The following is a 24,354-nucleotide window of genomic DNA, read 5'->3' as shown; positions in this document are numbered from 1 at the left end:
ATTGCGTAAATTACATGCAACAGGGTTGTTGTCCATTTTATATCTTACATTTCAAACTTTCTTCCAGGCGTAAGGAGATGTTTTCCCTAACAGCTGTAGATAAAGGTATATTCTCAAACTTACTAGTACACTACTGACCATCTTAAAAGAAAGGGATGCAACAAACATTGTCCACAGATCTGGTTTATTGTAAAAACACAACCAAATAAAAGTAACAGCACATTTAAAAGTAATAAAAGTCCCACAAATAAAAACTAAACTCACGTCACTAACAGAACAAAGAAAGAATCCAGCAATAGCCCCTAGTGCAGTCACTTAACAAAACAAACCAACAATGCAGGATATATATATCAATGGAACACAGTAACAGACGTATGTACTACGTAGGTTAGGCACTTTAGACAGAGGGGAGACGGGTATATGGAGTGACAGGTACAGGTATAACCTCCCATGACAACAACGTAAAGGCAAATTTATACTTTGTATGCTACTGGCCATAGATACGACCACGTGTGGCAAAAAACAACATACTTTCAACTGAAAAAAAAGTGTCGATTGTTGTTGAAAGTACGTTATCATTTGACACGGCTGGTGAATTATAAATTAGCCTTAGGAATACATTCAAGGACAAGAAAAGCAGCAAGAAAAGGACATAAAGCTGGAGAATACACAGCAAACATTGGTTATACAGCAATGCAAACACTTGGGAAGACAGTAGTTAAGATTCCATACCCAAAAGGACAAAAATAATTTAAAATCCCCCTAATTTGTCTTTTCTTTTTTTTATAGAAAAAAATATTGTTTTGTTACAATACAGTTTACATAATGATAACACGCAAACTAGTGCAGTGTTTGCCAGCACATCTATAGTGGTCTCTTTCTCATTGCTTAAGAGTAACTATATCTAGAGCATTTAGGCCACAGCCTATTGTTACCCCGCTATGTGTGCGTACTTACTGTACGTTTACCTAGACCTCACCTTTAAAATCACGGTCATTTGACAAAATTATTTTTTTTGTCGGCAGTAACATCTTTACAGTCAAAATAGAAGGACATAAAAGCCACTCTATGTTCCTTTTAAAGTAAAACAAACAAATTCACATGACTGACTGACATCATCCAGGTCATAGCAAACCTAGTTCTACTGTACGACAATGATTTAAAAAGCACCTTTAGTGTCACACTGACATGGACCCATGACATCTAAAGCAATACTCTATACACTAACATCCCCCGTGATTCGTTATATATATATAATATATGTGACAGTATCAGTACTACATCCAAGGTTGAATTTCACCTTTCTAATTCTTTTTTAAGGCCGTCTTTGCTATGCGATTATTTAGAGATTAAATTAGTAACATAAGAAAATAGAATATGATGTTGCTGTTGCACACTTAAAATAAACATGTTAAAACCTTTAAATTATGAAGAACAGTACCTGTAGAATGCACTTCACTAACCAACAAAACAAACATGTAACCGCTTCTGTATTGCTACTTGCTAGTACTTCAAGTCCTAGGATTGGATTATGTCATTTTGTTGGCTAAAATGACCATATTTGCTAGCTTAAGTTGTGTTTGTGCAATGAGCTATGAGGAATCTGCACGAGGAACACTTTGTGCAGCTCAAAATGTGCAGAGATATGAATGCATACAATGATATGAGACAACATGAGACATTTAAAGATAATGCACTTTTGAATGGAGTGTAGCCATTTTCCAAGCAGCATAATTGAGCTGTTCAGCTATGTTTTTAGTTAGTTATATTACCCATTAGACAAGTAGAAAGGACATGACTGGCCAATCCATCAAATGTAATTAAACCAGTGCAGTATCCATCTTCTTGATTCGTTAGTTGTTTTTGCTTATAATCTTTCTTTTTTTCTAAACACAGCTTGTTAACACTGGGTATTCCCGCTTTGTGGCCTGTACCCCTTGGGGTTAGGGTCAATGCAAATACAGTCGACATTGCATATCGTTGTTAATATATTGCTTTCAAATGCAAGTTTTCACATTCGAAAGATGAACCTTATTCCTTGGAGATTCTGTATTGAAATGTCAGAAACTGTGATTCAAATCTAACAGGGGAGATGTCTGTCTTCTCTGGGCAGCCAATCATTAGGAGTGCATTAGTGGGCTGAGGGAGGGGCAGGGACTGCTGGTGTTCCAAGCTGGAATTATGGGACTTTTCTTGATACAAATGGCATGTGCAAATGGTGAATTTAAACCACCAATGGAGCCCAGTCACTCTGTTTGCGTCCATACTGGGTAAAGCAAGGGAGCAAGTGCAAAGAAAGGACAGGAAAGGAAATTAGAACTTGTTGAAGGCTTGATTTGTTGTTTTGTTACAACTAAATTTGTAATGACTGAAATTAACATTTAATGTTAATTACAGTATGATCCATGGTGAGTGTAAAAGTAGAAGGTGAGCATTAGCGCAATTAAGGCTTTTAGGCTTACCTGAATATCAGTAAGTTCTTTGTGGAATCTCTTGGCCAAGTCTGGACCATTCTGCATAGTGGGAATCTGGTACGTCTGAGAGAAAGAGACAGATTGAGAGTTTAAAGATGCAGGGAATAGAATAAAGAATGTAATCAGTACTTTCTGATGTTAAGGAAGAACACAATGGTTTACCCTCAATATGAGACATGATGAGTCCAACTCCTAACATTTACAGAAAGCTAAAAGATATGAGGGAACTAGTTGGTTGCACTAAAACGTTGTACCTTTCCTTTGTACAGCAGGCTGCCAACAGGACAAACGACACAGGCAGTCCCCGCTCCGAACACTTCCAGGATCCTTCCTGAGTCCAGGGCTCCAAGCAGCTCCTTCAGGCAGATTTTGCGTTCCGTCACTTTAAACTCACCCTGAAGGAAACCAGGGAAACGAGGAACAAGACTCAGTCAGAACAGGATTGGTGGCTTTGGCTTGGTGACTTTGTGTGTGCCCTCGCCGACCTCATTCACTAGCCTCAAGAGTAGAACCAAAGATGGTTTATGTATGAAGATGGGCCAACTTCATTGGAGCCACTAGACGCGAAATGGTACACAAAGCCTACAAATGGTCTCCTAAATATAGTAGGCGTGGTTTGCTTCTCCCCGACCTCCACCTGACAACAACACGGTTTCCACACTCAGTCTAGTAGGTGGCAGTAATGCACCATTTAGGTTTGCCAAACGCCATGAAACCCGATAGAAGATGCATTATTAATACATATTTGTACAGTATTTGAACAAAAATGAAAACAAAATGAAAACAAATAAACAAGGCCATTTTACATGCAAATGGCCCTCCTCCTCATTGACCAGGTCTTTTCAAGGAATGAAGTCCTCCAACCATATATATGTATGTATTGTATTTATATACAATATAAATTCATGATTTGGATCTATCTTATTAAAAAGTCTCTCCCTAATAGAGTTGTAGAATGGCATTTCATTTTCAATTTCCTTTAGATCACACAGACTACATAATCTATCCTCCTCAACCGTGCCTACATATCTGCCTGTCACAATAGTATGCCAGCTCTAATTTGGGCACATAAGGATAGTTTCTAATCGTTTTAATTTAAATATGTCCATTCATTTCACGTTATAATAATCACATATTCACATATTCTCATCTTAAATATGGTGTCAGAGCCCCCTATGTGTTGTCCGTGAAATTGCAGATAGACAGAGAGAGGCTTCCGGACTCATCTCAAATCTCGCGAGAGTTTGTTGCTGGGATAAAGAAATGTCATTAACAAAGTAGATTTTCTCCTGATTTGTCTCGCTAAAAGAAGCCACTTTACTATGAATATCTTGTAAATATTGTGTGCCTTGTGATGATTGGGTCCAGTATTTAGTTCAGTGACCATGGAGTTAAGGAATGGTTCAGAAGCTGTGTTCACGTTCATTCTCCCATTGGAAATGAACATTCTTCCTGTCTCCTAATAATGTTACCGCCCACCTCACGCAGATACGGGAAGTAAAGCAAAGTTGGCCTCTCTCTCTTGCTAATTCTCCTCTTGGGTAGAACTACAGCGAATGGTTGTGAAGCATAGCATGTGACTATGGTGACCAATGACCATCCTTTGGGCACCAGGCAAAGCGAGGAAGAAATAAAACACTTAGACAACTAGTCAAAGGCTCAGAACTAAAACACTTAGACAACTAGTCAAAGGCTCAGAACTAGTGGAGCAGTGTTCCACTGCACGAGCAAGATAAATATGGGGGATTAAATTATTAGCTTCATCATTTAAAATACCCTGTTCACTATGAAACAGACCGTACAGACTACAGCCACTTGGACACAGACCCTGGTACGGGAGGGGGGAGGGGGGGTTATATGTATGTGCACACAGGCATATGGAAAAGGGGGGGAAATGGCACATGAATAACTAAAGAAAATCACACGAGAGCACAATAAGTTGTAAATGATCACTCTCCTCCCGGTTCTGCTGTATAACTGTGTATAATTGTGCTTATCAATAAACAGAATTAAAATACCCTGTTCACAGTGTTCAGCATTTGCCACACTATCAATTACTGTACAGACGGTCTCTTTGCTTACTTGGCATTTTGTTTCCAAGCCAAAATGGAGCTGGCGTTGGCTGTGGTCAGCCAAGTTCATAAAGTAAATGCATTGTCAGAGACATTGAATCATGGTGTGGAATTAGATTACGGTAGACATTTATCTCTCAAGGATTGATCAGTAAATAAGCAGGTCTGCATGGTAACAACCAGGCCAACTGGCTGGGTGGGAAGGAAAGACCACTGTAAGGTAGCACTGTAGATGCTTCTCCTAAACCACAGGTTCTCAATATGGACCCCAGAAAAATGGCTGATATCTAGGGAAACAAATGGACACCAAAAGGTATGTAACTGCGTCTGCGAGAGTGTACAAATGGACCCGTATTTGTACACTGAGTTAAATGAACACTGAGGATTTTACAGTGTAGCTGTAGCTCCAAGAGATAAACATTCTTATCAAATGGGGGTATGTGGGCTAATGGACATCAAATGGGCAGTTCACTTGAGCATCACTGTCTTCCACTCTCTTAAGCCCAATTTCTACTTTGCCACACACAAACCTTCAATAACGTTTTTGGCAAGCGACACTGTCATGCAAGGAAGTATAAAGAAGGCGTTACCCATTCCCTGGCCAGGTCTAGCAAAGACTGCCTTGTGACTCCAGGTAGAATAATGCCATCCAGAGGAGGGGTGAGCAGCTCCTTCTCTGTAGAGACACAAACAAACCTATATATTAATACAAATATATATTTTCAATAGTTACCGTTTAAAATGAAAACACACCCACACAAAGACACACAGGCCTGACCTCCAGTCTCATTGGTCCAGTAGATAAAGAGGTTCATTGTGCCGACCTCCGTGATCTCCTCCTGTTCTCCATACAACCACAGCACCTGCTGACAACCCTGCTTGATTGCCTCATTCTGCACAGCTATTGTGGGGCCGTAGTTACTGAAGGATGAGAACAAAACATTTGAATGATTATTATCCCATATCCCATGGTAATCCCATTGTGTAACAGGCTAAAAAGAAAACACTCAAAGTGAAGCCCACGTCCTGCATCACATTAAAGGAGCATTCAGTGATTTGGAAAAAAAACCCTGGTCCGCCCCAGTAACAAGATGTGCACATGCACACGCTCTACAGTGGGGGGGAAGTGCAACAGGCCAACAGCACGTGGACCAAGGCCCGCCCCCACTCGATCATGATTGGAGGAAGGCCCCTCTCATCCTGATTGGATGAAGGCTTTCTCAATTCTCACCCAGCACCAAAACCGAAACTAGGGTTTTTTGACCCCATGCCTTTTTTGCTTTTTCTCCCAATGTAGTCATAGAGTGCCGACACTTGGATTTCCCCATGTGTTATTAGTCCCTTGTCACTGCAGCTAAGTCCTACAGTTAGTCCTTGGTATATAATGCAGAAATCAGTACACCTTCTTTAACAGCCACCACATGACACAGAAGAAAAACTAAAAAACAAGCTAGTTAATGCTATACCGGTGAGTAAATGTCCGACAAAGTACAATTCAACAGAAAGCTCCAGTCATGAAGTGTTCATACAGTATGACATTTTATCTTTCAGTGATAATCAGCTTCTACTGAGCGGTCAGGTTGGTGGCTCTGAAATAATAACAATACTGCAACAATAGCAAGGTATACTGATACTGTATGTGTAATACAGTCATCACTGCATGCCTGGCTGACATCTCACAGTGGATGTCTTCCAACCACCTCAAGCTGAACCCAGACAAGACTGAGCTTCTGTTCTTCCCAGCTAAGTCCTGCCCTATGCGGGAGCTAACTATCTCCGTAGACAACGCCCTGGTAAAGTCTGTCCCGACAGCCAGGAACCTTGGTGTTGTCCTGGACAGTCAGCTCTCGTTCAAAACACACATCACAGCTGTCACTAGATCCTGTAGGTTTACACTCTACAACATACGACGAATTAGACCGTTCCTCACCCAGGAGTCAGCCCAGCTCCTAATCCAGACAACAGTCTTGTCAAAACTTGACTATTGTAACTCCCTCCTTACTGGCCTACCGGCATGTGCACTTAAGCCCCTCCAACTGATCCAAAATGCCGCAGCCCGCTTGGTCTTCAACCAGCCAAAATTCTCACACGTCACCCCCCTTCTCCGCTCCCTCCATTGGCTCCCGGTCGCTGCCCGCACAGAATACAAAACTCTGATGCTGGCATTCAAAGCAACCAAAGGCATGGCCCCCCCATATCTCACAAGTATGATCGTACCCTACAAACCCTACCTCACTCCCAATCTTCCGCCGTAGTCTGAAAACCCACCTCTTCAGACTCCACCATGGCCCGTAGCACTTGCCCTAGCCTAGCCCCTTAGATAGCACATTATGTAGACTTAGATAGTATTTTAAACAGACTTATAGCTTGTTACGTAGACAGCTCTAGAATTGCACTTTATGTAGTCATAGCACTTTATAGTACACATGTATAATATATTATATAGTATAGTATGTATAGTTTACATAGATACTCCACTGTTACGTTCTTAGTCTACGCATGATTCATGATAACTACTTTTTATATATGTGATGTATGCCATGCTTTTGTTATTGCTTAATGTAAGTCGCTCTGGATTAAGAGCGTCTGCTAAATGCCTAAATTGTAAATTGTAAATTGTAATACTGTAATTTGTCCTGAATGTGCATTTAACCCAGGCTAACTATTAGGAGCAGTGGTGAAGTGTCAATAATATGGCACCTTAGTGGAAACACTCTGAGCCCCCCGCCACACGTATAAAAGGTACCTTTTGGGCAAAAGGTATTATTTATTTTTCCATCGGAAATAAAATACTTTTAGTTACTCCACTGCGCCCTCTACCGATATTGCCAAGAGAAAACCCTCATACAGAATATTTTTCCTCCGGTGAAAAAAAAATCCCTTTCTGGCCAAAAAGTACCTTTTATACGTGTGGTGGGGGGCCTCAGAGTGCTTCCACTAAGGAAAGTAGGCTTTCTAATGACACAAACGGCCTTTGTATTGGTGAGAAGCAAAAAGTTGAACTTTTTATTTACGCTAAAGACGAGAGGCTGGTCTGCATTAGCCCCTCTCGGGACCCCCCGGTTGAGCTCTTTTCATCGCTACAAAGAGCTCACCCGGGGGGTCCCGAGAGGGGCTAGGTCTGCAGCCCCGGAAGTCATTGGTAACATAGCTCTAAATGGCCAACGGCATTGCAACGGCATTAGAGCTATGGACCAGAGCTAAGTCTACTGATGCTTTTAAAAATGGACCATTTAAAAATGGACTAAAAACCTTCTACCAAAGCATTCCCCCCCCCCCCCCCCCCCCTTTTTACTTAGTTTTAACTTGACCCTTTTAGTTTAGCCAAGCTGGGTCCGACAAAATTGATTCTTGATGCATTTGCTGTTTTTAACTCTGTAAGCACTCTGAGATTCGAGAGAATGTAAAGTGCTATATAAATAAAATGCATTATTATTATTACATTTACTCTAAAGGCTTGATCAGTGAGTAAGCAGACTGGTACCAACCAGACCTATGGTGCTTTTCTTTTTGCTTACAGGTTCTCAAATATGGACCACAGCAACCCCTTTACCAACCCAGCTATGGCAAATGTTACCAGTGTCACTCTGACTGCTAAAGAGTTGCTAGCTAATATAGCCCTGCCTTTATACCTCATGGGTGGACACAAGATGGCGCTAGTCCTCACATAACCTCTATTTGCTAAAACGTTGCTGGCTTGAAATCAGATGAAATTCTTTCAACTAAATTAAGTTTGACCTGAACTGCCAGCCCCAATATTATATAAAGCAAAGATTTATATCTATGCCTTTAGGACTCTGAAGCTGATGCAGAATATTCTGGCACAGAACTCTGTACAGTTCCTTCATGCTAATAAGTATCCCTAAATGGGCATATGGTGTACAATGTTCCTGAATTAAACGAGTGAGTGACAGGTGTATCAGCAATGGAAAACAAACGGGGAGTGTCTCGGGGGAAGCTCACAAGTCTAAACCACATATGGGCAACATGCAGCCCAAGGGCCGGAACCATCCCATAGATAGACCATCTGGCCCATCCTCAAAGGAAAACAAATCAACCCCCAACCCCAAACAATCTAAACGATAAAAGGATTTCAAGGAGAGATTTAACTCAATTCCAATTGATACATAACTGCATATATGTCATCAAATGTTTATAATTGTGAAAGAGTCTGCCTTGAGTCCATATTCATAACATAATGCAAAAAATCTAAATATTACTAGAGTGTCATGTCTTTAACATAATTCAGCACTGTGTTTCAAGTTTCATTTCAACTATTCCAATGTGTGCCCCTTTGCTCACTTTATCAAAGTCACTATGGCCCTCTCAAAGGAAATGCTACCCATGCAGTGCCCACCCCTGCACTAAGCCCTTAGGATTGAGATCAATGTGCAATTGTGCATAGTGTGCGTCAAGTGGCATTATATAATCTAAGCTGAGCAAATGCAGCAGACAGGAGTCATGTGGAACAAGCCTGCATGTTATTAGGAACTAAGTACATGGAATCATGTGTGGCCGGGGGTGTGGCCATATCACGGTAGGGTCCAAAACTCACCCTCCCATCTTATATTCACCGACGCCTCCTCTCCATGCCCTGACAAAGGCAGGGTCCGCCAACAGGGAAACGGGGTTGAAGGAGCCTGTGGCAAAGTATGGCCCCACGGGTCCGACGATTACAAAGATCAGAGCGCTACCTGGCCTGGACACTCCTAAGGAGGGCTGAGTACAGTGAAGGAGAGAGATTCAATATTTCTTCTCAAAACGGAACTCACAATGTATTGTACAAAATCTTCATATGCTCAGTTACATTATAGACATGTCATTGCACGTTCCCAAACGAGCTGAGAGCATTTTATTATTATCCCATAGCAACAACTACCATTACCAGCAGCATGCAACAGCCATCTGTTAAGTGCTACTAGCAAAACAAAGAGGAGCCCAGTGTGGTCACAGGGGCTAAAAATAAAAGGTTTGTTTTTCTTTTCCTTTTTTTCCCTGTACATGGAATTAGCTTAATGTCACAAAAGGCTCACCTCCATTCCTATGAAGGTTGGTCTGATGTAGAGACTAGCATCCAGGGAGAAGGGAACCCAGTCCTGGTCTACCTCTACTAGCTTCTTTATGCACTCCAGGAGTTCTCCTTTGTCAAACGACTAGATGCACCAAAAGAGAGACAGTAGTTTAATTATTTCACTTCAAAATGTTGCATACAAAGATTAATGATTTGGTATTTCATAGAGTTAACAGGCCTTATTAAAAGGTGGGACATTGTCCATGGTGTGTTATTCCACACCCCAATGGACACTGATACACTCCAGCAATTCAGGAGGCAAACATGTTTTTGACTTTTTGTAGTCGCTTCACTGGGAGAAATATGTTCCCTAATTATACGTGCAAACACTGTGATGCAAATAAGTGTCATTTTCTCCTCCCAGCTTTCCTGAGTGTGTGGAGCTCACATGAGGAGGTGAGACGCTTGTTTTAACAGAAAATGTGCATAATTAGGGACTCCTCCTGCATTCTTTCCTGTAACTATAACAATTAACTACATTGTTCACCACTGTCGTCGTTATAGTTGTGGTGTGGACTCCCATTACTACCATTCTCTTGAGTTAGAACATATAAAACTATATAGTTATAGTGCTTGGTGTAGACAGCCTGAGCTCTCTATTTCAATTCTGAGAGTGTATAAATGTAACCAAATGGAGCCGTAACCATTTGGTTACATTTGTACAGTCTGTACTCAACCCTCTCTTCCAGATAATACCAAGGCCTTTCTCTGCGCCATCAACCATGTCAAATATCACCATTGTTGTACCTAGTGTGGAAGTCCCAGACTTGGCACAATGCCAGCTCTTATGTTTGGGTACACAATGAACAAGAACTACATGTACGAGGTACTCCATCCCAGCTAGTATGTATGGAATGTTTATTTCCAAGTCTCCGGGGAGTTGCAGTTTCATAATTGCTGTGTCAAAATCAATTAGAATTCACTGAATATAAAAAGGCACTATGATTGGCTGTTGTGACGCGAATGTTTTGCTGAAGTTGTTGCTGGAACTGCCTCATCCATGCCACCAGGTGCAAACTTGTGGTTATTTCAAGGTTCATGGTTGTACTTTGTTACATCTTGTGTACAGGTACATAAGAGTAAAACTTGTTTTTGTTTGGCAATGCAGCACCAAATACATAATATAACATCAAACAGCAAACACAGAAAAACACAGCAAACCAAAAATAGAGCAAACAGAAAAAGAGTATCATATGTACATGTGCATGTTTTCCTTGTAGTAGCAAAGTTAGATGAACTCTTTTGTGAACAATGTTCATTTTCACAATGTTCCATAAAATATACAACAAAAATTGTTTAGAAAGGTGCAATTCGAGCTTAATAGTGCGAGAAGAGAACGCTCTGGTTCTTATCAGTTTGTTCATGTACAGTATCTGATTGTTTGGGGAAAGAAGCTTTTTTGCAGTCTATTTCCAGTGGCTTTGAGACTGCGAAACCGTTTCCCATGCGGCAGCATCTCAAACAGTCTGCGGTTGGGATGGCTTGAATCCTTCATTTGTCTCTCTTAATTGACTTTGTATGTTATCATGCTGCACGACAAAATATATATTCACCTGTGTGAACACACCTTTAGAGGCTTATTTTGGCCTAATATATTCACTGGTAAACACTTGCTAAGATATTATGGATCATTTGGGATTGACTGAAATTCTTTGGCTGTCAATTACTATTGTCAGACATTGAGTTTAGTGCAAGCTGTCATGAACAGGGGAACAAGAGGTTGAATGCTTACAGGGAGGCTGCTCCGGTCTGCACTGCGATGCATCCTCTCCATGTTCAACATGGGCCTGAACAGACGGATGTGGCTGTCATTGCCACGGAATGCCTTCATGCCTTCAAACAGCTGACGGTCAGGAATGAATGACAAATTACACACAGATTTCACACAGTGAGCATGTATGGATAATGGATTATCACTGGAGAGCTGACAACTACCAGCCAGCACACTGTCACACACAGTAAATGCTGTATGATGCATTTATATAGCACCCTTATCCAAAGTGCTTTACAACGTGCGATACATTCACTCATTCAAACACACATTCACACATCGACGGCAGAGGAGACCATGCAAGACACCAGCCTGCTCGTCGAAAGCATTCAGGGGTCCAGTGTCTTGCTCATGGACACTTCGACACTAACACAGGGGGAGCTGGAGATTGAACCAGGAACCTTCCGATTCCTAATTAGTGACCACTCAACGCCCCAGTAAAATGTGTTTATTTAATTCTGAGAGAGCAAATATTAGCCTGGGTTCCAGCCTGATTTGCAGGTCTGAAATATCACTTCACTTGCGAAGTGACATTTCAGACCTGCGGAACGCTAGGCGGAAGGCTAGGCAAATATACCCAAAAGGGGCCACTTGCACTCCCAGAGTTACAAATAGATAAATGAACACTGAGGATTTTCCCTGTGTAAGAGCTGTGCACATTTCAACCCAGCGCATCACATATGCTCGAGTGTGGGGGGGGGGGGGGGGGGGGGGGGTCTCACCTCTATGGAGTAGTGCAGGGCAGAGGTGGCAGGGTGTAAGGACAGGTTCTGAAAGGGCTTTATCTGAGGCGCCTCCCAGCCCTTCTTCTCTGACCAGTAGATGGTCAGCATGTGGTCAGAGAAGTGTTTGCCGAACACCAGTTTGGAGGAGTCGGGTTTAGGCGCACAGTTTGTGTTCCGCTCAATAGTGAGGTCTGCCGCCTGAGGTATGTCGAGGACAAGGGGAGAAAGGAAGGGTCCCAGAGAAAGACGGGAAGCACGGGAAGAGAGCAAGCGACGAATATAGTGATTTTCTTCATTATTGATGGCGCATGCTTTGAAATGGGACACTGGCTGACAGCATGCTTATGACGAGACTTTATTTTACATCACGAAAAGCCAGTAAAGCCACAGAGTAATCAGTTCAATTGTTATTATTTCTTTTTAAATTAAAGTAAATTAAATAATGACAACGTACACACAGGGAAAGAGGGACGGGGGAAGAAAAGAGTCACGATTGTATATACTGTAGGCCTGAAACATGACTTTACAAATGTTACTTTATACTGTTTATATATACTTATGTTTATATATACTTTATACTGTAGGCCTGAAACATGACTTTACAAATGTTACTTTATACTGTAGGCCTGAAACATGACTTTACAAATGTTACTTTATACTGTAGGCCTGAAACATGACTTTACAAATGTTACTTTATACTGTAGGCCTGAAACATGACTTTACAAATGTTACTGTAGGCCTGAAACATGACTTTACAAATGTTACTTTTCAAACTCCAGTCAAGGTTAAGCAAGAAAAAAAGCAACAATGTTTGTCATGTTTGTTACTGCCTTCCTTCCTGTCATAAAGACACAACACCAGGCTGTGCTAAACCCACACTCAGGCTGTTGTTAACGGTAATAAATTCCATTTGGTGGCCACTAGCCAGGGCCAGTCAAGAGATATTTGCTTTGGGTTTTTTTAATTACCTTAAAGGAACTGGCAAACCGCAGTGACCCCAAGGAGAAAGGGAAGGCCTGAACAATCCGTCCATGAAGTGCCTATACATACAAGAACAAGAACAGAAAACAAAGTTCTAATATGGGAAATGGCAAATTAAGCGTGTAACTACTGCAGTGTGACAAACGAAATACTATAGTGTTGTGGTGAAAAATGTCCCTAGTGCAAAGACATTATGCAAAGGACTTTGCACAACAGTGGAGAAGTAGGCTATGCCTTTCAGCCAAGGTGACACTATTTTCATTTGCAGGTCCCATGCACTGTCACACCAAGCCAGTCTGTGTTTGTGTGTGTGTGGGCTCAGTCTCAGAACACGTGCGCTTTGTCGGCAAAGAGACAAATGCATCCAAGTGGCGAGCTTTAAATAGCATCACACAAGCACACATGACAGCAGGTCTGATCAGTGACAGCAGAGTGACAAAAAGCATCATGATAAAGTAGCCCAGGTGGCTCATGTATTAAAATGATCTGTATTTCATCCATGCAGTTGTAACTCTGAGACCATCACACTGTCTAAATTAACAGCATTTGACAGTGTACACAATCAACAGGGCTGCAAATGGATCATATCAGTGAATGAATGTAACAACACTTGGTGTTTTCACAACTTTCACAAAACTCCCCGGGCCACGAATATTTTCATCATGAGACTGTGTTGGAACAACACAATATGCACCATTAAGGTGTAATAATAACGTTGGTGAATAATCAGTAGGAGACATGAAATAAATTAGGACCCAGGCTGTTTCTTGGCAACGCATTTCCACTGACAAGGATCGAACTACTAAAAATCAAGCATGACATTTAGGTTTAACATTTAACACCCATAGCCTATAACAGACAATTAAGTGACACGTCTCTATGGTACAATCAACTTAATTACTGCAATAAGACACACGTAATAAACATTTGCGCCGGGCTTTGAGATCATATGGAGGAGTGTAAATAATCAATGTAAAAGGTAATAACTATTTCATAAGACATTACACCCGCATCTAAAGCAGAGGGGGGAAAACGTCTTAACGGGCTGCCTAGTCAAGCAAAAGCAACTGACCAAATATCAATCATCTAGCTATTATCTCTTAACTAGTGGGTTATTCCTTTAGTTACTCATTGATGGAGACCGTCCTGTGAAAGAAACGGACAATATTATTGAGAGATAAACGGCGATCTTTGGACTCACCGTTCTGATGGCTGCCATTGCTGCTATGTAATGAATGCCAAATCTGCCCGTGTGGGAACACATTGCCACATAAGTTCCGGTTTGACAACAGCTGAAATATCCACGTGAAAACTGCCTGAATAATCCTCGAGCGCAAAACAATGACGCATGTATTACCACGATTTACTTTTTAGGAATCAGTCTCTTTTTAGTTTTTTTTACATATTAAATGTTATACCAGATTTTGTATTATTTTTATTTTCAGACATGTTTTAATATATCTGAGAAAAGGTTATATTTATATTGCTCACGTTATATTTACCCTTCTGTTTTTCTTTTATATATTTGAATTATTATTCAAATTAAAAAAATATGACAATAACGGGGGAAATGTTGTATACGGAAGTAATTGGGTAGGCGTGACAAATGTCTGCCATGTGGTTGGACAAAAAAATTGTTCTGTTCACACAGGCCATTGGCCTATCAGTGGGGAGTGGTGGCAAACTAGCAGATGCAAAAATATTTAGCTGGTGTGAGTGAAAGCCAAAAGAAGGACACAACCTTACTGTCCGTCTACAGTAGGCCTACACAGCAAAACAAACAACTGAAATGTATTGAAATATGTAATTAAATTAACCTTTATTTCATAATAGAGTACACTATAGGTCCCACTCAGGCTTTCCTTTGTGGTCATTCCTGAGTATAGTAAATTCATAACTAATAAGTATAATAATAAGTATAATAATTAGTATAGTAAATTAATAACAACAATATTGAATTGAATAGCTATTCCTTATTAAACTAAGGAGTCAGTTAAATGAATAAAACAATAAAACAAAATCATTTCCATTCTGTCATTGGTCATTGAAGTGGTCCAGGCAGGTGGTGTGGTGTGGTGGTGCATGCCTCCGATCAGGCTCGTGGTGGCACGTGCACGGAATGCGCACAAATCACTTGTGTGATTAATGTTGAGGGGGGGGGCCCTTCATTTGGCATTGCCCCACGGCCCTGAGAGATCTGTGTCTGATGGGATCTGACTCTTGAAGCCGTAGTTCAGCTCAGCTCCTCCACTCATCAGCATGTCGATGCCAGTGCAGAAGGTCGCATCAGCAGCGAGAAACAAGGCAGCCAGCCCCATTTCAGCTTCCGTCCCCATGCGACCCATCAGCTGTTGGGAGTACAAACAAACATACATCTTAGTTAGTGCACTGGTTTGCAAAGTGGGGTCCGGGGACCCCCCAGGGGTCCTCGAGGGTTCCAGGGGGTCCCCAGCAAAATTAGGAAACACTTAACACTTAAGCCCCATTAAATTTTTTCGACTATTAGAAAATAAGTGAACAAAAGGTCATCATCTGAACTAAACATGATACTACTGACACAAATTATGCAATTATCAGTTTTGGGATAATTCTGTTAGGCTTTCCCCAGCCTTGCCGAACTGCAAATGAGCAAATTATGTTAGTCTAGTAGTTGATTGAATCCAACATGGAATAAAATACTGGTATACATTTTCCAACACAAATACAGACTTGCCATCTTCATGACCCTCAATTATCTTAAGATCAATAGAAAGTATATAGTCTTAGATGGTGTTTTTTTCCCCCTTCAAATTAGCCAGAGACTTCAAATCCACAAAACATTCCTGTAAATAGAACAAAGGCCTTCAATCAGCCACCTTCTGCTATGAATAATGAAGTGCAAGTTGAGACTCTATCCTCGAGCCAACATTACAATACACACCCTGCAAAGTTAAAAGACTATAGACCCACCCATGACGTCGCTTTGGAACAAACTCTGTGTTTAACATAGGAGGGAGTAGTATAGTTCAGTTCAGTATAGTTAGTTCATTCCACAACCTGTGTGCAAATCTCTCTTGGAAGAGCCACCCATCAACAAATCTAATATACGTCAACCTCCCTGTGTTTCTTCACTAGTCCGATCCAGAAGAACACAGTTTGCCCTTGAGCAAGGCATTGAACCCCAACCATGAAATGTTCTATGAGCAGGGCGTGGCTGTAAACAAGCATCTCGAGCTTAGTCCACTTACCCTGGGTAAACAAAGAACTTTGCTTTTTTTGCTTTGCTTTGCTTTGCCGGCCACTGCTACAGAGCTGACAAGGAGGTTATATATCTTCCCTTCTACTCTGTAATCCTGCCTCAAAGCAGACCAGAGGTAGAAAACTGTCGTTCCCTGATGTCATCGCTAGGGACACATGTATCAGTAAGCAGGAACTGAGGATGGCAATGAAGGACCGGAAAGTCTGGCGTAGCATTGTGAAATCTATGATATCGCCTGCGGTCGAAAAATGTAAGGACAGTTATTTCAGCACTGAGTTCACAATTATGTATTTTATATTTGTTTCCTTCCTCTAGTCTAACTCATCACTTGTTCTAGGTTTGAGTACATGACGTGGTTCTTCTGTTTGGTCATTTTAAGTACACATTACAAAGAATCACCATATACTATTGTCCATGTCTTGTATTGGGCAGTGTTGTGTATAATAATATTATTATATACAAAAAGTAACTTGTTGCAATTTTCCGCCCTCTGGCGGAACTGCAGGCCAAGACATAGTACGTCATGGTCATTATTATGATTTATTGTTATTACTCTCACAACTGTTATGTTCCCATATCCCACAGGGATGCCTTCACAATGTCTGAATGTCACAATGTCTGAATGTCCCAAAATGCATCAAAAAAATTCATACAGTGTTTAAGAAAACACCCAAAAATACATTGATCTCTTATCAGATAATACTGTCAAATTTTTCACACACAAAATATCCCAATCGTTTCGAAACGAGGGGACAGCCCATTGTCAATTTTATATCTTATTGCCTGGAGGACCCGTTACATGTGTACACTCTTCATAGTTAAATCAATAGTGAGGACTTTTGCATAAGAAGGCAGCTGGGGGAAGGGGGGGGGGGGGGGACGGGACTGCTAGTAGTGCACATGAAAGTCCAAATTTCAAGAAGAAAAGGTTGCAAAAGCGGCAAATAAAAATAACAAGTAGTGTAACTAATTACTGTTGGCAGAGAGTAATAAGTAGCCTAATAAATTACTTTTTTGAGTAACAAGCCCAACACTGCTCATGTTGTAATGGCTTTGTGTTTCTTTCACTGGTAAAAAGATGGGAGATCTGCTTCTCACAGACTGTGTGGTTGTAGTGGTGCATTTTTATCCAAAGTGCTTAGCGCCATAATTATGCACATACATTCACACACCAATGGCAGAGGAAACCATGTGAGGCACGAACCTGCTCATCGGGTTCCCTATCTTGCTCAAGGTATATGAAATGTGTTGCTGTGTTGCTTTTCAATGTGTACACTGTGTAAGAGGTATCTAAAGAGCAGAAAGTACGTTTCTGAACGTGACAAATATCACGAGACTGTCCACCGTTTCCTGTCTGGCAGCCAAATCTCACAATACCCCCGGAACAGAAACAATACCTGCTGCTGTTTAAATCCTCAAATAAAATGATGTACTGTGCACATCGAAAAGCAAGTGATTAGAAAACAAACTGTGATATGTCTTCTTTTATATGCCTGAACCGATTATATGACACAGGTCTCAATGGTTCATAAATAATGTTTGTTATGAGCTGGTCAAGCTTGCTCCATTCACTGCTTTGTATTCATGTAACTTCCGGTGCGAGATTTGGCTCCCATGAAAGTGTCATGGCGCAGCACAGTCACGTGACCATGACACTTCCTTCTCTAAGCTTCCTTGATCTTGCTCAAGAACACTTCGACACTAATCAATGGGGCGCCGGGCATCGAACCGTGGGAACCTTATGTTTCCCAAGCGGCCACTCTATCTCCTGAGCCGCAGCCATGTAGGCACATGCATACCATTACTAGGATGGCTCGACGAGAAGACAGCTTCAAATACTGTACTTTTACACTGAATGGGGTATCATAGTTAGTACAGTAACTATGAATATATAATATGTTTAATTAAGTGCTTCATATTCTCCTCCACAAGTATTTTCAGTTACGTCAGCAGTAGAAGCACCCTAGAAGGCGCTCATGCACCACAAGGGGGGCACGAGTTACACCACAAGGGGGGCACGCACCACAGTTTGGGAACCACTGTATTAAAGAAACAAAGCCAATTTAGCGGCCTAGCTTCATCTTCATCCTATAATCACCATGAACTTTGTTTCGCCTTCATATTAACAAAAATGTACTTCAAGGTAGAGATAGTCTATAAGTAACATTCATCAGTCTATTTGAGGCACAGTTCAATGGTAACTAGCCACAATGACAGAGCAATTATGAACATTTATATACTGTTCACTGGCTGGAATGTTGTCCATGACACAGGCAGAAACACACCTGGACATATTCCATCGGGTACAGTTCCTTTATCTGGCTTCAGTCGGTTGTTAATCACATGATGATCCTTCTTTTGATATGATCGGACCATCCAAGAAGGCACCCTCATAAATTGTGCTGTGCTCAGTGAGGATATTATTTTGCCAGCAAGGGATTGAGTAGCCCTTCCTTATGCTCCCGGAATTCAGTTTCCGAAGGCCTTGCTCAATGCAGGGTAGGATCAAATTCCCCTTTCCATTCAATGGCCTGCCATAACATTTTTGCATCATCACAGTCCATTATGCGCTGCCATCGAGGTGGCAAAGATTCTGGGGCTATAGGGGCAGGTCAGGCAGTGTGTGCTCAGCCTGGGGTGTCTAATTTATTTATATAATATCTATATCGAAAGGCCTTTTATTGTTTCTCTACACTTTATATTGTATACATGTAAAAAACAAAAACAAAAAAAAAACATCATGAAGTCTGATGATAGTATGTCATTTTGCCAGCAGGTACACTTACGTTTTGTCTGTTTTGCACACTAGTTCAGTTTATTGGATTTGATCTTCATTTTCTTTGTGAAGCACTTTATAACTTTATAGGAGAAAAAGAAAAACCAACCAGGTGCTCCACGGAGATATAAACAGGTGATGATGATTACACGGATCAAACGGGATCAAGGCATAAAGAAAAAATCACACCCGTGTGAACTGAGTGGTGTAAGGCCTGTCTGACGTAATGAAATCATGTCTGACGTAATGAAATCACACCCGGGTGAACAGGGTGAACATAGCAACCATGCTAATTTTTTCTGCACAGACTAACAAAGCCAGTTGTAGGAGTGGTTTACACCACTCAAAAAGAAACGATCCGGGCACTCAAGGTTAAAATGAAGCTTTTATTAAATTAAAAGGGCAACTGCCAACATGTTTCTACCTAACCGGTCTTCATCATCTGATGAAGACCGGTTAGGTAGAAACATGTTGGCAGTTGCCTTTTTAATTTAATAAAGGCTTTCCTCCTCATTTTAACCTTGAGTGCCCGGATCGTTTCTTTTTTCTTTACACTTTATAACTTTGTTTGAATAAGTAAAAAAGTACTTATTGATAAATAAGTTCAATAAATATGAATACTGGTGGTGGTGGTAGTAGTAGAATTAATTAAACTTTGTTCCTACCTAGTACTTTTCCTACCACTAACTTTATTGTTCATATGGGAAGACAATACCTGACAGAAAACAGAAAATTAAATAATTATCATAATTATTTAATTATGGAATGACAGTGGCAGACACCATTACATGAGATATCCGTCCCTGAGGAATGAGCAATACCTTTCCAGATTCCAATTCTCCTAGACCTAACCCTACTTTTCCTAACTCTCTAGATCAGCAACCCTGTATTCAAATACGTTTCATTCTCCTTGAAAACTTGCCTGACAATTCTCTCCTGCTTTTATGGCTGCAGCAGCATCTGTCGTCTGTCCAGCTAATTCTTCCCACAGAGGTGTCAGAACATTACCTGGGGAGAGGCTGCAATGGAAGTCAAATAGAATACAATACAATGCATAGTTAAATGACTTAGTTTATTCTGTAAACCAGGAAACTTTAATTCGCAGTTATGTGAGTAAACCTGTTCAGCTCACCTATTAACTCTCACTTTGTAGCGGCTCTCATCCACAGCCATTGCTCTTGTCATGGCATTTATCGCCCCCTTGTGGAAAAACATTCATACAACAGGGCTATTTTATTTTTCTATTTGAGACTGAACTGAGAATAGATCTGGGCATTTCTTGTCTGGTCTTGTATCTCACCTTAGTGGCCACATAAGGTGCAGCATCTTTCTGACCAATAGAGCCCACTAGACTGGACACATTGATGATGCTTCCGTGACTCTGTCGCAGGTAAGGCAAAGCAAACTGGAGGAATACGGAGGAAAAGTAATTGAAACATCCTGTGTGTGTGTGTGTGTGTGTGTGTGCGCGAGCTCTTAGTGAATTGATTTTGACAAGTCATATAAAAGGTATTTTGTCTTAATATATTAAAATTATATTAATATTAAAATATATATATTAAAACAATATGTATACTTTAGAAGCCAAGAAGTAGCTGATGAGATTCAGATTCAACAGATCTCTAAATTCATCTGCAGTGGTCTCATCAGTAGGCTTATGAGGTGGGTCTGAGGGGGAGAAACAGATACAAGCATAGTACCAAGACAGTTAGACCCCTGCTCCTACACAACATCATCTATTTTCTTCAGGGAAAGAAAGATAAGATACTCACGCCACCCAGCATTGTTAACCAGGCAGTCTATTTGTCCATAACGCTCAACAGTCACTGCAATGAGTTTCTGGGGAGAGATATTTACTCTTTTAATTCAAATAAACTGGAATGAAGTGGGCACAGGAACCGGTTAGGCACAATTCATCACAGTCAAAGGCACAATGCAAAGCATCAGCTATAATCCAGGTGAACAAACAGAAGCTCTCAAAACATGGAGGTGCATTGTCATATTATTCACAAAGGACACACTAGGGAGTGTATAGGTTAATCTGTAGCAGTACTATCATGTGCGAGATCTCTACCTTTTAGAATTATGGTACAATTATACCGTATAATGTTATGTTGTTCACCTTTGGCCTTGTGTTATGATCGAATTGTTTTGGGTACAGGTTGGTCCCTTGTCAGAAGTAGTTCCTCCATTAACTTTGGATATGCTTTTTCCTTGCTTTAGAGAGCCATGGGATCTTGACTCTTTCATATTCAGAAAGCCTATTTTGCTATATCATTAAGGCCAAATATGAACATTATAATAGGCCTACACAAGGTGTAGTAATTCTGGAGCGCCCGCTAGTCAAGTGGTCCAGGCGCATGCCACATATCGCGTGTTCGAGTCCCGTTCATGACGACCTTTGCTGCATGTCCCTCCCCTTCTCTCTCTCTCCCCCCCTTTCCTGTCTCTCTTTAGCCTGATTATCAGGCTGACTGTAGCTTTCAGTCCACTCAGAGAGTGGGTGGGGTTTTTGGGCTGGATCCAGGCTAGTCTCTCTTCACTTGATACCATCAATAAAAAAGGTAGAAAAGCCAAAAACAAATCTTAAAAAAAAGAAGAAAAAAGTGTAGTAATTCTACCATATAATTCTTATGATATTGATAATGTGCCCCTTTCACCAGTAATGGATGCTTGGGAGATGGAAACCATAAACTAAAAAAAAGGTGACGCATATTTGATTATTCTGCATACTTCCACAGTGAATGCTGCAACCAAAAATGGTCATACTAAGTAGGCCTACATGTTTATTGGCCTTGGTCAGATGAAGAATTGGATAGAATCCAAGCCTTTCTTGTGACCATGTATCATCACTAACGTAAATACCACAGTAGCTGGCAGTGGTGGAAAGTAACTAATTACATTTACTTAAGTACTTAATACCGACAGAGGCCTTTAGGAGGGCCACTCAAGCCGCAAGCGGAGCCTGCAGAACCACCGTGCTGCTCAGGTGGAGTCTGCGGAACCATTGCGGCTTAGGAATCCACCACTCCTGAATGAAGTGTCTGGTGCTGAGAGTGAGGCCTGGTGAGAGCAGGAGTGGACCTGGTGAGACGTAGGAGGGGTCCGGACAGGAGTCAATCCACAGAGCCTACAGTCATTCCATGCGCCAGAAGCATACCTCCCAGCCCTGGCAGAGTAGTTCTGGAGTAGTTCCAACGGATTGTGTGGCCTTGGTCTTTCCCTAAATGGGACTGATCAAGGGTAGCTACTGGGACATAAGTCGGGACTTGATCACCCCGGCTGGGTCGCCTGAGTGAGGGGTATGATGTTCGAGAGACCCAAAACCCTGATGACCTTGGGATACATCACTGAGGATACGTCCCAGGTGCATCCATGCAATGATTTTTGTTTATGTACTTAAGTACAATAGGAATTTGTTATTTACTTGAGTATTTCCAATTTCCAATACTTTTACTTCTACTCCACTACATCTCCGATCCAAATATTGTACTTTTAATCCACTAAGTTTAGTTACTAGGTACTTTGTAGATTTTGATTATTATTATTACAAAACATACATTAACCATTTCAGCCCATACATTATGGCCATTTGAAAATATACAATCAACAAGCTCACAATGCATAGCATTGCGATGCATTGTGAGCTTGTAGATCTGCTATTTTCAAAATGGGACATTGTGCAAAATGAGTACTTTCTACTTTGTGTACATTTTGATGCCAATAATTTTTTACTCAAGTAAAATTAGAATTCCAATTGTTTACGTGTATCAAAGTATTTCTATATTGCAGTATAGATACTTTTACTTAGTAAGTCAAAAGTAGGCTACGTTTTCTACCACTGGTCACTTTACCTTGATGTCATCCTCTTTGGTCATGTCACAAATCACAAATTTGCATGACCCTGGACCTGCCTTGTTGAGCTCCACCTCTAGAGCTTCACCTGATGCAGCTGAAAACATTAATATAATTGTAATTAATTATTATATAGCCTAATAATTATTAGTATATATAATAGACCAATTATAGCCAGTCTCATTAGTGCTCACTGCTCTTTCAGTTACAACGAATTGGCTAATATACGCCTATAGCATGTTTTGGGTAGGTATATTAATTTCTGTACTAGTAGCATGATTTATTTTAAAGGCAAGAAGTAATAAGACATTTTACCAACCTCCTCTTGCACAAAATACTACTTTGGCTCCATTCTCCACTGAAATATAAATGCGAAATTGTTAGTAGCCTACATCCTCCTTCCCTGATCGAGGATCATCACAAACTGATTCAAGTGCAAACAGAATTATATATCCTACCAAATACTTGGACAATGCCCTTGCCAATTCCTTTTGATCCTCCAGTGACAATGGCAACTTTGTCAAGGTACCGCAGAGAACTGCCACTGACAGACATGATGTCAGAGAAAGAAACGCAATGATTTGAGTTATAATCCGCAGAACACAAATGCCTAAAAATGTAGGAAGTCACGCTACCTGTTGCACTTGTTTGTCGAGCTCTGCGGGCAAGAAGCTATTTGCGTAAAGTTTTACTCACTCCTGTTTCCACAAAAGACACGCGCGTGACGCTTCCTTTTTCAGTTCATGTGATTTCCTGTGTCTGGACTGTCAACACAGTTGATTTACCTTTCATTTTATTCAAAGTTCCCAAAAAACATGCGCGAGTCAGCGTGACCTTGTGGGAGTTGTAGTTTTCTTGACCACAGACATACATGCGGATTCTATATAGATCTGTAGTAGGCTATAGATCTATTGTGTATTGTTAAATAATTCATTGTAATCCAATATGCTACTTATTCTCCCTGCCCCCCCATTTACTTTTTTATGAGCCTGATAGGTTGATTGCCTTAATAAAGAAGAAGAAAAGAGCATCAGAATGGGCTAATTTGAAATAATCCAGAATAAATTTGATTTATAAATATGACAAAAGAGAGAGAGAACAAGAGAAGTGCTTTTCACTTTATGCCTTTATATTACTGAAAAGTGATTTATATGCATCCCATTGCAGTGTTGTTCACCACTCCACTGCATTACACATCTTTCTAGTGTGTATCCGTGGGTCACTATAGTCTACTTAAAGACAAGTACACAGTAGCTGCTCACTTAATTTGAACAATGTGTGGCTGCATGTAACGTATTTACTACGTGTCCAAATGGGATTATTGGGTCAGGGGGGGGGGGGGGGGGGGGGGTGTAGGAGGTTGACATTTTAGGGTGGGTAGGTTGTTAGGG

At 41.0% G+C, this 24,354-nt stretch overlaps 1 protein-coding gene across 2 annotated transcripts; it reads right to left on the bottom strand.

Moving 5' to 3' along the window:
- Window positions 1-167: 167 nt before the first annotated feature.
- Window positions 168-23,751, bottom strand: LOC306937421 (branched-chain-amino-acid aminotransferase, cytosolic-like). 2 transcript variants are annotated; one of them, XM_079521162.1, is made up of 18 exons: window positions 23,422-23,751; window positions 23,283-23,321; window positions 22,963-23,060; window positions 20,881-20,947; window positions 20,685-20,776; window positions 20,409-20,513; window positions 20,241-20,308; window positions 20,031-20,127; window positions 13,082-13,153; window positions 12,111-12,311; window positions 11,350-11,460; window positions 9,580-9,699; window positions 9,102-9,265; window positions 5,325-5,467; window positions 5,137-5,222; window positions 2,729-2,869; window positions 2,463-2,537; window positions 168-2,266 (listed from the first exon to the last, which is right to left on the bottom strand). In XM_079521162.1, exons 1-18 carry the CDS (start codon window positions 23,516-23,518, stop codon window positions 2,225-2,227), a joined length of 1,818 nt encoding a protein of 605 aa, XP_079377288.1. In that variant the 5' UTR covers window positions 23,519-23,751; the 3' UTR covers window positions 168-2,224. The 2 variants fall into 2 exon arrangements, with proteins under 2 accessions (XP_079377288.1, XP_079377287.1); XM_079521161.1 differs by lacking the exons at window positions 20,031-20,127; window positions 20,241-20,308; window positions 20,409-20,513; ... (3 more) ...; window positions 23,283-23,321; window positions 23,422-23,751 and adding an exon at window positions 14,296-14,330.
- Window positions 23,752-24,354: the final 603 nt, after the last annotated feature.

This window comes from Electrona antarctica (assembly GCF_951216825.1).
Source record: "Electrona antarctica genome assembly, chromosome: 14".
NCBI classification, from domain to species: domain Eukaryota; kingdom Metazoa; phylum Chordata; class Actinopteri; order Myctophiformes; family Myctophidae; genus Electrona; species Electrona antarctica.
The sequence above is the reverse complement of the archived record's forward strand: the minus strand, read 5'-3'. Positions and strand labels throughout refer to the sequence as shown.

Bases quoted from the DNA above. Each gene is read 5' to 3' on its own strand.
- LOC306937421 (XM_079521162.1), bottom strand. From the start codon at position 23,518: ATGTCTGTCAGTGGCAGTTCTCTGCGGTACCTTGACAAAGTTGCCATT. The intron at 13,154-20,030 runs GCAAGTTTTCAA...TTGTATGTATAG, and splicing joins AAGCAGGAGAGAATTGTCAG to GCACTTCATGGACGGATTGT. The intron at 9,266-9,579 runs GTGAGCCTTTTG...CACTGTACTCAG, and splicing joins CAACCTTCATAGGAATGGAG to CCCTCCTTAGGAGTGTCCAG.